This window comes from Rhagoletis zephyria, unplaced genomic scaffold, assembly GCF_001687245.7.
Source record: "Rhagoletis zephyria isolate East Lansing unplaced genomic scaffold, Rhagoletis_zephyria_1.1 Rzeph_scaffold_04347, whole genome shotgun sequence".
Classification (NCBI taxonomy): Eukaryota; Metazoa; Arthropoda; class Insecta; order Diptera; family Tephritidae; genus Rhagoletis; species Rhagoletis zephyria.
This window is the reverse complement of record NW_016161430.1, coordinates 35,168-50,999: the sequence shown is the minus strand read 5'-3', so window position 1 is coordinate 50,999 and position 15,832 is coordinate 35,168. Positions and strand designations below refer to the sequence as shown.

The 15,832-nt window shown below is 35.7% G+C and overlaps 1 protein-coding gene across 8 annotated transcripts; it reads left to right on the top strand.

The window, feature by feature from the left end:
- Positions 1-315: 315 nt before the first annotated feature.
- Positions 316-15,790, top strand: LOC108370613 (arylsulfatase B). Of its 8 annotated transcripts, none has more exons than XM_017625976.1 (7): positions 316-476; positions 9,615-9,971; positions 11,761-11,920; positions 12,246-12,472; positions 12,606-12,867; positions 14,605-14,762; positions 14,834-15,790. In XM_017625976.1, exons 2-7 carry the CDS (start codon positions 9,699-9,701, stop codon positions 15,668-15,670), a joined length of 1,917 nt encoding a protein of 638 aa, XP_017481465.1. In that variant the 5' UTR covers positions 316-476; positions 9,615-9,698; the 3' UTR covers positions 15,671-15,790. The 8 variants fall into 8 exon arrangements, with proteins under 8 accessions (XP_017481465.1, XP_017481463.1, XP_017481464.1 ...); XM_017625974.1 differs by having other exon boundaries at positions 316-481; XM_017625975.1 differs by having other exon boundaries at positions 316-486.
- Positions 15,791-15,832: the final 42 nt, after the last annotated feature.

Sequence of the window (15,832 nt, the reverse complement as noted above, 5' to 3'; positions counted from 1 at the left end):
TTGAAAATGATGAATGAATCTCGCTACTGCTGTTCGCTCTCATTACGATATTTAAGTAGTATCCCCATATATGTAAATATGTATTTATGCGAGTAGTTAGTTAATTAACTTGCGATACAGCGCAAAACAACTTACCTTGATATTGTAGTAACTATCTAGTTAGTTGACGCGGAAAACTCTTTAACACTGATATTATCGCATCGCAAAAAACACACACACACTCAAACAATAACAATAGCACAACAAGCAGAATGATAATAACAATAATGTGCTAGTAATATCAAAAGCAAAAGCGTCAACGTTCGTTGGCTTTTATATTGTTTGTTGTCACTCTGCTGGCTGACTGGCTGGTTGGTCGATTGGTCGGTTGGTTGGCTAGTCGATCGTTTAGGGGCAGCTAAAACAGTTAAAATGTTGTCGATACACTTGCGCTTCGCCAGTTCAGTCGTCGCGAGGAATTGAAATGAGAAGGATCGGTTAAGTACGGTGATTCAAAAGTGTATTGGACAGAATTTGAAGTGTAAAAGTTGGAAATTTTTAACGGAAATTGTTGGAGGCTTACCTCTGTATATGTAATAATTTCAAAAGTGCTAGTGTTTTATATTTTTTGGTTATAAAAAAACGTAAACGTATTGTTGCCAATTTTTAGACAATACTGTAATTATGTCATTACAAAGATTTAAAGTGCTTTTTTTTATAAAGTGCACTTTTAAGTGTGCAGTTTTTAATTTATTAATTTTAATGCTTCAGCGTAATTTAAATGTAAATCGAATGTGAGAACTTGTACGTTCATCTTGTTTGCTGTTTCACTGCGCATGTAGTACATTAGACCGTACCAGAACAAAAAATTCACCGCACACACACAGCTAATTTCGAAGAAAAATTTGTTTGGCCGAATATTTTTCGTTATATCTTCATCATTTCGTCATTTATAGTCGGATCTTAAAGCCCGAGGAGAAAGTTATTTTTGTTCATTGAGCTCTAGTACCCCGTTCAAGTACTTACATACCGCATCTCAGTTCCTATAACCCTAACGTACCGCCCTAATGTCGGTGAATTAAAGCTCGCCAAAAAGAATTAAACTTTGCCTAAGCAAGTATTTCGACTCGAAGGCAATTTCGATTATTATTATTATTTTTTTTTTGACGAACGTAGGGATCGCCTTCTTGCAGTTTTCGTCTTATCTTCGGTATTTGCAGGCGGATCTTAAAGTATGATTAGTATATTGATGTTCTTATCTCGAGGAAACTTTTTTCATTCTAGAGAGTTCAGCGTCATTTAAATGTAAATCTAACCAAAACTCATTTAACTTTTGCTAAGGAAACATTTCGATTAAAATTTATAGGGGGATCCCTAAAACATAGTTTAGACTCGGGCGTGTACTGTGAAATTTGTTTTCGCTTGCTTGCAAAGTGGTGCGATCTAATGTGCATACTAGTATATGTAGCTGTTATACATATTTTGTGTAAAAATAAGACAAATAAATATTTTTGGCACTGATCTTAGTATTTTAGTAAAGACGCTAATTGAATCGATGCGTTCGACAACCGTAAACGTCCGAAATTTGACATTTTAAATTCAGAAAGGCATTTTATTTAAAATGTATCTCTTCATCCATTGCGCTTAAAAACCGTACTAGATACTTAACCGTTAATGTACTAAGCCCATTGCACCTGTGAGAAATGAGGAATGGGGGGTAAGGTTCTTCCCGTGTCCGTGACTTGCATTGTATTAAACTGAACTTTTGGAAAAATATATATTTTTTTTAAATAATCTTATCCATGAAATTTAAAAAGTCCTTGAAAAAAAATTCTGACGTCACATAGTGCCGCATAAATGGGCAAAAATCGAAAAATTCGTTATCTGCAATGTGAACTTGTTTAGTATTTTTTAAAGATAATTTATCCACTAAAAGGAATTAGTGAGATAGTAGAGAATTACAGGAATTAAAATTTGGGAATAAAATTAAACACAGGGTGTCCCTGCGGTATTCCAGAAAAACAATTGTTTTAAACAAAACTTCAAAAAATTCTTAATTTTAATGGAATGAATAAATTTATATGTAAAAATTGGTTATTTTTTATTATTTTATTAAACAGTACGATTAATAGCTTTAAAAAGAAGAAATAAAAACCTGCTCATTTCATGCACTTTCTGAAGTAATTCGTTTTTCGCTAATTCATAAAATAATTTTTTCATTTTTTGTCAGTGCCTTGAGATCTGTACGATTCGTTCCATTTTGAATGAAGTGTCAGATTAAAAAGCTTGACCTGTGGATAATAGGAGGCTTATTTTTTTTTAAGAGTTGCCACCTGTGAAAAAATTAGTTTGTTCAAAAGTTATATTCAAATTTTTTATAAGTTAAATAAATTATTAAGAGATGGGTATCAATCGAAATGGGTAATAACTACATGCTGCGGGTTGCCACCTGTTTAAAAAATTATATTCCACTTGAATTAAAGGAATTAGATAATTGAAATAGATAGGTATCACCATAAGGGAGTCAGACGATAGAAGTTTAAGAAGGTTTTGGCTAAAAAATATTACGGACGGGGTTGCCATCTGTTTGTAAAGTCGAATTTAGTTAAACTAAAATAATAATTACGTCAAACCATAGGATTACGCCATCGTATTTGTTATTTTATTACAATTACATACATTATCAATCTGTGATTTGTTCTGATTACATTCCTTTTAAATCNCTTGAATTAAAGGAATTAGATAATTGAAATAGATAGGTATCACCATAAGGGAGTCAGACGATAGAAGTTTAAGAAGGTTTTGGCTAAAAAATATTACGGACGGGGTTGCCATCTGTTTGTAAAGTCGAATTTAGTTAAACTAAAATAATAATTACGTCAAACCATAGGATTACGCCATCGTATTTGTTATTTTATTACAATTACATACATTATCAATCTGTGATTTGTTCTGATTACATTCCTTTTAAATCACTGTACTCTTAAATTAACTCAGGAATGTTTTTACTCTTCACTTATTTCTTTCTAAATATGTATGTCAAATTTTTTAATTTTTCTGATAATAATATTTATATACATATTTCAGTTACCTTATTCCCTTAATTAAAGTGAATTTGATTTTTAAACATGTGGCAACCCTTGTACGTGTCGGTTAGAAGTAAACTGTTTTCAAAGCTAGTTCAATTGATATCCATATTGTAATAGCTAATTCATTTGATTTATCAAATAATTTTAACAAAATTTGTAACAGGTGGCAACCCTTTTCAAAAATAAAAAACTTTATTGCACATCAACAGGCCTAGCATTGTTATTTGACATTGCACTTTTGAAAATAGAACGGACTATATAAACATACCTATGTAAAAGCCACAAGAACCCAAATTTTCAACTTCAAACTGCATTTACAATGAAAGTATGAAAGTTATCCAAAAACAAATAACATTTTTGAATTTAGCGTCCTCAATTTTACTCAGAAGCGAATTTTCATTTAAATCCGTCCATAATTCTATTTTTGCCCACATTTTATATGGAAGGGAAGCACTGTGCGTCAGAAAAAAACTTTAAACACAGTTTTTCTTTATTTGGTCCTTAGTTTTAATAGCATATTGATTTGTTTTATGTGTAAAATTTACTCTCGCACAGTGTAATATATACTTATGTACGTGTATAGAATGCGTTCAAATCGGTCCGGCGGTATGTCTAAAATTAATTTTGGCCAGAAAAATGGGTGCTGAGGCTAAAGATATAGAGCCAAGATATAGGATATAGTTAGAACAAAGACTGATATGCAAAATTTGCGATTGATATAGAAGATGTAACCAAGCTTTAAAAAAAATAGTGGGTTTTTTAAGTGCCTACAATACATATCTGTGTTCGTATGGAAAAGTAGCTTATGTCGAAAGGCTGGCTTTAGTATAAATCGGCATTCGCAGCATACGATTGCGAATGACTCACTGGCGCTGAGCTGTTGTAGAACTTTTGCCAAATAAACGTGCAAGAAGTAGTTCCGATACTAGCAAGTCAATATTCTTATTAAGTCTCATCAAAAAATTCCTTGCCGTTTAAAGAGTAAAGGGAATGCCGCATTATACTAAAGCCAGCCTTTCGACATAAGCTACTTTTCCATATGAACACAGATATTAATAACTAGCCACTTAACTGAAAAAGAGAAGTTGAGAATTCTACCTGTTTAACTGCAAAATTATTCTGCGACTTCAACACAATAACAAGAAGATTAAATGGCATGAAAAATGTCCAGCTTCAGCATTCACTTTCGTTGCTTCTTCAGCGACAATAACATGATTCTTGCGATCACTTCAAACTGTCGCTGACATGGCTTAATGTTCTTAAGCCATAATTGCCCTTAACCTTGAGCGGCTGAATAAGTAGATTGTGCGATTGCGAAGCTGCTACATTTGTATATATGTATGTATGTTGACCAGTCTCTTGTCAGTTTTGTGGCTTGGTAATTTTCCCAAGAATTGGAGGAGATGGTTTACTTTATTTTGTTTTAAATTTTTTTTTTATTGTTCAGAACGCTTCTAGAATTCTAGCAAAAGTCAACAATCCAGTAATATTCACACATATAAATTTACATATTAATACAACACAATTTCGCATTCTACTTATCCAGCTGGACTTTTGCTTGCATGTTTTTCATGCCATTCTCATACATCAAGCTTAACTGTTCAATCACTTCGAAGCATACATATATACATATATACATACATCCGCACATATAAATGCATTCATATATCTATTTATAAGCCGATCAACGTCTTCCCACAATTGGGTTATCTGTACAAGGTATTCAGCTGCTATTTAGCCAAGGTCACTTACTCGTTCAATGGGTGGATTACAGTGTACAAAGTGGGTCCTCACTTTTCTAAATACCTATTCGTTTCACTTATCGTGATTAGTTGTGTCACGAATGTTGTTTTATCTTAGTTAAAGTTAAGGTGAAGAATTTTCTCATGATTTGCTTAAAACAATTGTTAGTTACACCAATCAAATAAATTTGCATATAGGTTACATTGAGGTGTAGAATTATACACCATTGTACACCTGAAATTAACAAGATATGTAGTAAAATAAAAATAAAATAAAATTTAATAATTACTTAAATATCAATGCGCTTAACCCATTAATTAAACTAATAATTAGTTTTATTTGCCATTTACTCAGCCTGAATGAGCGACAAATCGATTCCAACACGACAATTACGACATATGTAGCCTTGAACATGAACATGAACATGGCGGCATAAATTTGCATAGAAGTTTTTTTGCGCCAAAGCCAAATAAATAAAAGTTTGAAACAACAAATAGGTGTTGCGTGAAATTTTATTTTATTTCTTCTTCTTCTTCTTGTTTGGCGCTGTAACCGCCACCTGGTGTTTCCATAGCAGAGGAGGCCCTACTCTTGCTTTGTTGAATACTTTCAGGGCTGAAGCTCTTATCTCCAGTCGTACAACATGGCCGAGCTAGTGAAACCGCTGCATTTTAATCAGCTGCACTGTGTCCATGTGGTCGTCGTAGCAGGGAGGAAAGGAAAAAAGATATTTGCGTATTCCAAGCTGAGGTTTCAGGTATCATATAGATGGATATAGAGCGAACCTACATACATGACATATGAACTTGTAGACGTGTCCTAATTTGGGTCGAAAACGATCACGTAGCGCCAAGTAAGAAGAAGTGCTAGTTCCCATATACACATACATATGATAGTGTCGATATGGTGAGTGTCGATCCTTCTCTCGTGGGTATTTTATCAGATTTGGTGTATGGTAAATTATGTGATCTATGATAAATTTCCTACTAGGTCTGAAGCCACGCTGATAAGGCTCAATCAATTAGTTTACGGTGGGCTTCAACGCGGCAGTTGTCGAATATTGCGAGGCCGCCTGTCTCTTATCTCCTCATCTGCCCGACTACTTTGAATGATATTCAGAAAGTCGGAGAGGCGTGACTTCCATACATTTAGCACGTCCATCTGAAAAATCTCCTGCGAAGTCGATTACCCACAGTCCTTTAACGGACGTTTCGTCGTGGAGGCTGAATTATGCTTTACCATCCTATCATCAAAATCCCCTAGCACGATTTTGATTTCGTGACGGAGGTAGCTTTGAGCGCTTCCATTGGGATGTGAGTGCCGTCGGCATGTAGGCTTAATTCGCCTAGATGGGACTTGTTTTGACACGCTAGTTCTCAGGGATTAACGACAGTTCGTTTGATATGCTTTCTTTGAAAGTTTCACTTAGACCTTTATAGTGCAAATATAATCCAATAGCCGAAATTAGCAAACGACCCAGCCTAATATTTGCTTGCACAAGCAGTGAAGTTTCCTGGATTAATGAGTATCCAAGGTGAGCAATTGTTTCCGTAATTTTTCCAGCAGCTGTTTAAAAACGTGCCATATTTTCCCCCATCTTTCAGCTATTTATAAAACCTTTATAAAGTTTTAATGCCTGCAACATCTGAAAGTATTGAATCTCTGAAGTATGCCAACATTTTTTTCAAAGTCGATTTTTTTTGTGGAAATATTTTTTTCCGGTTGATAATTTTGTTCTCCCTTTATAAAAAACTTTTTCAATTCGATAGTGAAGTACAAAATACGTTGAGCGGAACGAGAGAAAAGCTAAGAACACTCAACAATATTAGGCTAAACCGCGGTCAACAATATCCTCCTTAAACATTCTTACATAGCATAAGACTTCGATAGGTGTATTATCTTTAGTACTTAGAATTTCTATAGGGTTGCCATCTATCTAAAAAAAACTACCAGCACCCTTTTTTGTATCACAAAAATTGAGATGTCACATGAAAGGGCTTGGTTTTCAGATGTTCAATAAGTTTTTCTGTTGTCAAATAGGGTTGCCTTCTGTGGGCTGTTCATTGGACTAAAAAGTGAGGTGTCAAATGGAAGGACTTGACCTTCACATAAGTAAAACGATTTTATTTTTAGAACAGAGTTGCCGCCTGTCTAAAAAATTATAAAACTATATTATTCGTTTCATTAAAAACATGCGATGTCAAATGAAAGGGCTTGGCCATTAAGTATCCAATAAGGCTTCATTTATTTGAATAATTTTGCCTCCTGCTTACAAAATCACTGTATAAAATTCAATTAAAAATTATTAATAAAATTTCGAATAATTGCCATTTTTTTCATCCTTGTGAACTATAAAATATCATTTCCCCAAAAAAGCGCGACCTTGGAAAAAATGTTGGTTCGCTTCAGAGATGTACATATGTATGTGTGTATGTTCATCACTTTATATACGAACATACATGCGATTGTACACATATTATTTAGTTCACTATGACTAAATTTCACTGTTACCATAATTATTATAAGTAGCTACCTCTAGCTAAGTTACAGCTACATAAATGTATAAAATTTAATTGCTGCCTCTTTTTAGCTGCATTAATTTTAGTGGATGGTGCAGCATTTTCGTAAGTAATGCTCTTAGCTTTGATTGCTCAAACAAATTTTTCATAAAAGCCTTACTAAGTAAGTACAATTGCTCAAGCAAGCGACACACTTTCGAGAGCACTCAATTTAAATATATCACACAATTTAAAAAAAAAAATTGCACATATTCAGTTTGCTTTTTGAATAAAAATGCATGCGAATAAGTATCTCTTGAAATACGGGCCAGTAATTAATGCAACTAAGTAGATAAAATATACTCTAAGATGTAGACATAATATTTAGAGGTATTCAGGCGTTAATGCGAAATGCTGAGTTTTATCAAAAACAAACAGCCGAAAATCTCGCATCAGTCATTGCATTTGCTTGTGGTTGGTAAAGAGTGAAATGCACTGACTGATGCGAGATTTTCGGCTATTTTGCTATTGATAAAATTTCTCAATTTCGCATTTCGCACCGATGCAATGCATTTCACATTAACGCCTGAATATCTCTAATATTACCGAAAATTTATTTGCGAAGAAGTAAGTATAGCCGGGTAGGGAAGCTGATATCTACTGCAATATTCGCCACTTATGTATGAAAACGTGTTCGCATGTATTTCAATTGGAATTGCTGTTATCCAGCATTTGCCAGTTATGGGAAAAATCCTTATTTTTAATTTTACATCATAAAATGTGCAAGTTTTTAAGTAGCTAGGACTTCCCCTCTGTTGACTTATGCCAAATTTTTGGTTTGCGAATTTTCTTCCATACAAAATATGCTCGACAATTTTTTTTGTATGGAGAAAATGAGCAGCACTTTCCACAAAAAAAAAACAAAATAAATAAAAAATTGCCAAACATCAACGGTAAGTCTTCGCCATTATTGTTTTAACGTAGAATAATTTCTAGATCTAGGGTGACAATAAAAAATATCTACATATGTATGTATGTACGTACATAAGTTCACTAACCTTCAATAAAAATCTGTGATTAAATCGGCAAAACTGGCGCAAGTACCTAGCTAATGATTAATGTGCATAAATTTTACTGTTGAATGTTGTAAAATTTGGCGCAAGCTTAACAATACGCTATGCTGAGAAAGTGTTTCTGATAAGCAAATTATAGCTGATTATAAAAACCTGCAGATATTAAAGTTTAAAAAAGCAAATAAGTAATAAAACGTAAGAAAATGTGTAGACGCCATTATGGGTAAATGAAATAAAATTGTCGAAAACAAGAGGGCGATCAAAAAAACGTCAACGCATTTACCATTGCCGTTGTATCACCCTAACGTTCGCAAAATTTGTTAAAAAATATTGTTCTTTTCTGATGTAGATATGAAATTTATAGAAAAGTGGATAACTAAATATTTGAGAATAATTTTCCAAGAAAAACTGTAAAAAGTATAACACGGCGAAGATAGCATGTATTATTCATTAGTCCCCTCTTGTCAAGATGGTGTACATGGGCGTAGTCAGAACGAAGTTTAGGGTGGCCTCGTATAAATTTTTTTCAAAGCCAATAATTTTTACTAAAAAATTGTTTATTATAGCTTAAAATTATTATAACCAATAGAGCTATGTTGTACAAAAACACATAAATTGAAGTTCACAAAAGTTGATAAAAAAACTATTCGTCGATTTATGAACTTATTACTGCACATGTTTTTTTTTCCGAGGAGGATGCATCGAAAGCCTAACCCCGTCAGGGTGAGACTTTAAGCCAAACTAAAGCTCCTACCGTTAAGCACCGTTCCTCTCCTACTACCACCGTCAAGGATTTCGTCGGGATAATAACACTGTGTGACTACTTAAGTTATAAATCTAATGAAGCCCACAAAATATGCATACTTAGGGCCGGTTAATCAATGTCCGCTTAACACTAATCTCCGGTTAAAAATCGTTATCGATGTCGTCGACTCCAGCATATAACAAGGAGTCGGTAACGTCGATAACGATGTTTCACCGAAGATTAGTGTTAACCAGACATTGAGTAACCGGCTCTTAAAATTCTGAATACCCCCTCAAAATCTGGACTTTCCTTGAGCCTTATAATTTTTCTTAACGAACGACATGATCAAGCCAGCGTAGCGTATTTTGACTCGCTGCACTTATTTGTATTAAAAATTTCTTACCAAACATTTCCCAACTTAATTTCCTTAACAGCTTAAAGAGTGTAACAACTAATTAAATTAATTATTTTGCACAACTCACTGCAGAACTAAAAAGTCAAATCCACCTGCAAACTGCAAACACAACACTCGTACAAATATAAAACGATAGAAAAAATACAAAAGCACAAAATGCAATACCCAGTCGGCCGCCAACGTCGCTCGATTGGCCCCTTCTATTTGTTGTCAATACTCGTCCTATTGCCGGCATTGCTCAATCCGCAACATCACGTGGCTGCGATTACGACAATTAACTCGGAAGTAGTGAGCACAGAGCAACAACGACCACAACAGCAACCAACACAACCCACGCCACAACAACAGCAGCAACAAAGCGAAAAGCAACAAAGTCAACAGCAAAGCAACACAAAGCCAAACATAATTATCATTTTGATAGATGATATGGTGAGTTTTACCACCTATTTTATTCTTAACTAATATTCACCACAACCGTGATTGGTTGGTGATGTGTGAAATAAGCGTGAGAAAACCGAATATTTACTTTGGAAGAATTTGATGCGAGTGAAGTTTACGTTAGGTTAGTAGGGCGCGTACGAATGACTCATACTTCCACTCGGAGGCAAATTTGCCCATTGTGAATGCCCTCTGTGAGTGTCAGGAGGTGGCTCATCCTTCTAACCGTAGTTAATCCATACGGTCAGTATAAAGTCTTTCAAACCATTTACTATACCAGATGAAGCCGTGGATTTTCGATATTTTCACCTCCGCTGTCCCCCAAGGCATTAAAAGTATGGGAATCTTAAAACTAAAATCCCAGGATAACGTGAGGTAATAAGTTTCGACATCTTAGTCGGCCTAATTTGTGTTACGCCGTCCACTATTAATTACCTCCAAGACCCGATGCATGCCCATAGTTGGTCTGCTCCCACAGGATGAACTTCATTAAGTCAAAAGAGTTCGAAGTGGAGTGATGCAAATTAATTTGAACCACTTCCAGCTAACTCCCTGGTGCTTTATGGCCTTGTACCAGGTATTCGAACTTTACCGGTGCCAAACCCGAACTTGATACTGCCCTCCCTGAACTTAATGTTGTCGAGTGACGTTTGGTCCACCGCGACCAGCATATCGCTCCCGGTCCTCGTCTCGTAGGTGGTCAAAGACACCCCTTGCCATTGAGACCTGCTCAGCCCGAGGTTTTGTCGTCCGATTAATTTCAAGATGGACTCCGTGCTGATAGTTATCTCCAGCTGCGCTCCTGGCCAAGGTAAGCCAGGACCAGAGTGAAGTTTTAAGTTAGCGAGATTTGAAAATTTCTTTTTGCGTGAGAATATATGAAATTACTCAAAAAAAAAAAAAAGAGAAAAAATAATACCAGTAATGGTACTTATACTTATAAAGTTTTGTAGTTTTGGTCAGTTTTAGTTAAGCCTTAGTTTAGGTTTAAGGTTACCTAGAGATGCGTTTTTAAGGTATAGAAATATGTGAGAGAGTACAAGTCTGAGTAGTAAGGAGCAAAATCTATTCAACAAAGTGTGATTGATTTTGACATTGCTCTCAGAAGAACCATCCTGTAGAGTCAAATTGAAAAAAATTTTATGAATTTTGAATCGCTTGTATACATTTTTTGACATATTATTACTTCAAAAGGGAGTCTGCCTGAGTTGTCACTCACACCTTGTTTAACACACCTTGGTAAGGAGCTTGCACACAACAATTTCTCCTTCATTCTTGTTTTCGTACGAGTTGAGAATTTGAAATTTTCCTTTCCTTTCGAATCGTATGAAAACAGGAACATTATTTGCGGTCCCTGGGTTACTGAAAGATTTCTGAACTAAGCTAATCGAAGACATTTTTCCTTAAACTTCGTATGTATTTGTCACCTTGACATCAATATAAATCGTACCTTGACCCTTACTAAAGCTGGTGGTTTACTTTGCTATTTGACGTTTTATTTTTTTAATTTCAATTTACAAATTCTATACGCAATGCAATAAAGAATTTGTACTGCTTTCCTAATACTTAAGCGCTTTGGCCGGCAAAAAAAAAAAATTGCGTAAGGCTCTTAATTAAAAGAGATTACAATTCACATATACGCAGCTTGAATATACCCTGCACGACTAAACACACTTCATGAGAGCAAGAAACGTTCGTTCATTCATTTCTGTTCACTTTCAACAAGATTACTCATACGCCGTGTACTCAAACGCTTACACATATTCTCTACCTTTTGTAGGGCTTTAACGATGTCAGCTTTCATGGCTCGAATCAAATATTAACACCGAACATTGATGCGCTCGCCTACAATGGCATCATATTGAATCGTCACTATGTGCCCAATTTGTGTACTCCGTCGCGTGCGTCGTTGCTCACCGGCAAATATCCAATACATACAGGTGAGTAGTATGCCAGTAGCGCCAGTAGCGCCAGTAGACATATATGTATTTGTAATGCACAGTTAAGTGAGTTTGGTGGCGGGAGAAAGGATTAATTGAAGTGGCTTAACGAAAGCGCACACAAAATGCCACGCTTAATTAAAAGGCAATACAGTGGCGATGCCTTTTTTAATTTTTAATCAACACACACATTTTTTACAGATTTTGTTTTTGTCATGCAAGCGTACAGTTGCCTCACATATTTTTTATGCTCAACTTTTGCTTTTTTTTACGCATCTGAGACTCTTCTTTTTTTGCCCCAAAATCAACGACATGCGCCTTTTAGGTATGCAACACTCCGTCATCATTAACGATCAGCCGTGGGGGCTGCCAATTGGCGAACGTCTGCTGCCCGAAATACTACACGATGCCGGTTATGCAACAAATTTAATAGGTAAATGGCATTTGGGTTTCTGGCGCAAAGAATTGACGCCTACATTGCGCGGTTTCGATCATCATTTCGGCTACTATTCCGGCTACATTGATTACTACAATCACACAATGCATATGCTGGTGAGTTGAAAGCTGCAGTGAATTTAATGGCAATGGTTTGAGTTTTAAATTTTATTAAAATGAATTTAATCCGAAATTTTATATTATTTTTCAAAGACTTACGAGTATTTTTGTTGAATTTTTGCTTCTTTAGGACCGCAATTACTCGGCCGGCTTGGATTTCCGTCGCGACTTGTCGCCATGGCCTGAGGCTGATGGCCTTTATGCAACTGATGTTTTCACACAGGAAGCGGAGCGCGTTATCTACCAACATGATGCGGCGGCAAAGCCTTTGTTTCTGCTAATGAGCCACTTGGCTGTGCACACCGGTAATGAGAATAATCCAATGCAGGCGCCTGAAGAGGAGTTGGAGAAATTTTCGCACATCAGTGATGTGAAGAGGCGCACTTATGCAGGTGGGTGGAAGGATTAATATACATATTAGGCAGCTTTTTTTTTGAAAGTTTCGTAGGTAATCAAGATACTGATGAAAATTCAACCGAGCTAAAGATTGCCGGTAATAACAAACTAAAATAGGTGAACTATTCTGGGTAAATATACAGATTAATTGATTCACTTTGGGGTGCTTTGCTTTCTCAAACGAAGTTAAAGGACTCACGGAAGTACCAATGGGGCACGAACCTATTGAGTATATGTTCGGCACGGTCAAAGCCCAACATAAGAACATCTAAAGTAACCATCAAATGAGAAAGAGTTAAATTCCATGAACGGTAAAATATAGAAACAGACTATTGAATTACAAATATGAAACTTAACAGTAAACATTGAACATGTAAACGGTTTTATTTTCAAAGTCCAAAGAATATGTCCACTTTTCCACGCCGTTTTCACGTATGCCGTTTTGAAATAATCACAAATATATTTCTTCCTGAAAATTCTGTGTTTTGATGTCCATGAATGTATGTCCCGTTTTTTATGACCGAAAACCCATGCTCGCTATTTAAACCTAATACTTGTGTCCTGTTTTAAAATAATCCAAAATTTATATGTTCAAACTTTTTACAGTTTTAAAGTTACCAAAAATTTATATTTTGGTTTTAGATACGAGAAAACTATGTCCCATTTATAATTACTAAAAAATATATCCAGTTTTTAAATGCCAAAAAATTATGTCTATGTTTTGATGTCCAAAAATGTATGTCCAATTTTTAAATAACCGAAAACCTATCTCCTGTTCTTATGACCCAACATTTATATCCAGCTTTTAAATTAAAACAAAAATATGTTTAGTTTTTAAACAATCAAAAGTTTATGTCTTGTTTTTAAATGGCCAAAAATGAACGTTAAGTCAAATGACCAAAAACAAATTAGGCATAAAAAAATTATGTCCAATTTTTAATTACTAAAAAAATATGCGCAGTTTTTCAATGACCAAAAAATGATGTCCAGTTTTCAAATGACCAGGTTTTATACGACCATAAATTCGTGTCCAGTTTTTAAGTTACCTAAAATGTATGTCCAGTTTTTATATACGAAGAAAATTATTTACAGTTTTTTATTGATCTTATTGATAATGTTGCCTGTTTTTAAGCGATGACAAATGTATGTGACAGTTTTTAAATTACCAGAAATATATGTTTGTTTTTAAACGACCAAAAACTGATGTCTAATTATGAAATGGTCACGAAAAATGTATGTCCAATTTTTAATAACTAAAATATCATATTCAGTTCTTAAATGAACACATATATATGTCAACTTTTTAAATGACCAAAAATGTATGTCCAGTTTTTAATTAATCAACAATTTATGTCCTTTTCTAAATGACCAAGAATTTATATACTGTTAGTAAATACCATAAAATTGTGTCGAGTTTTTTTATGGCCAAAAATTTATGTCCAGTTTTTAATAATAAAAAATGTGTGCGCAGTTACAAAAAAACCAACCATTTTCAAATGATAAAAAATGTGTACGTAGATTTTAGTTGCCCAAAAATTATATCCAAGTTTTTTACTCGATTACTAAAAGATACATGATTTTTTATCGAAACTTTTAGGACAATGATTTCAGCGGCTAAGCCACTTAACTCAAGCCTTTCATATTTTCAAGCTTGATAATTCCAGTTTGGGCTGAATCTCTTTAACCTTGCTTTTTGTATTACACATTTACATACGTCTCAAATTCTGTTCTAGGCATGATCTCCCGCCTGGATGACAGCGTTGGCCGCGTAATACGTGCGCTCTCCAACAAAGCTATGCTTAACAACTCAATCGTACTGCTATACTCAGACAATGGTGCACCCACTGTGGGTATACACTCGAATGCTGGCTCCAATCATCCCTTCCGCGGCGTAAGTATACATATTAAGAAACAAATAAATTAACCGCAATTAACTGTTATTTAACACCTTCGACCACACAGCAAAAGGAGTCACCTTGGGAAGGCGGCATACGCTCCGCTGGTCTGATTTGGAGCCCACTGTTGCAGCAACAGAGCTACGTTTCCAATCAAGTAGTGCACGCCATCGATTGGCTACCCACATTAACGAGCGCTGCTGGCATTGAACTACCGTCAAAAATGAAACTCGATGGCGTTAATTTATGGCGCGTGCTCAGCGAAAATGGTGCAGCACAACCGCGACGCCTGATTCACGTGCTGGACGACAACGTCGGCTATAGCGCTTTCACACGTGGCACCCTAAAGTATGTGAATGGCACGAGCTTCAATGGTCTCTACGATGGCTGGTTGGGTGACTTACCAACGGCAGAGCAGGACCCCACCGCGCCATATTATGTTCAGCAGGTGCTATCCTCAGAGGTACACCACGTGCTGGGTAATGAGGAGCTCAGCGTGGAACAAGTGGAACGATTGCGTGCACAAGCAACGCATGAATGCCCCAACAACGAGGAGAATTACACACAGGCTGTGTATCGTTGTGAGCCGTTATTGGAGCCATGTTTCTTCGATATCGAAAAGGATCCTTGCGAGCGTTATAATTTAGCCAAACTGTATCCGCTACAGGTACAGCTGTTGGCACAGGAGGTGGAACAGTTTAGGGAGAGCGCAGTGGAGAGTGCGCGTCGGGATTACAGTGATCCGCGCTGTGATCCTGCCCTACATGGCGGCGTTTGGGAATGGTGGGCAGAGACGTCGGCTGCGAACGGACGATGCCATATGCACATGGCGTTCGGATTGGTAACAGCAGCGGTCAATGTGATATGTGCGCTTGTGTGGCGTGTCGCTCAGTTTGAATTTTAATCAGCGGAAAAGCGGATTTTTATTGCATTTAATTATTTGATTTAAAATTTTTTAATTTTAAGAAAAAATATTTGTTAAAGTACTTACTTAGTAACTGCCATACAAAATTGAATAAATTATTAAACAAAGAAAATCGTATAAAGCCCTGAAAACTTCGAAAAT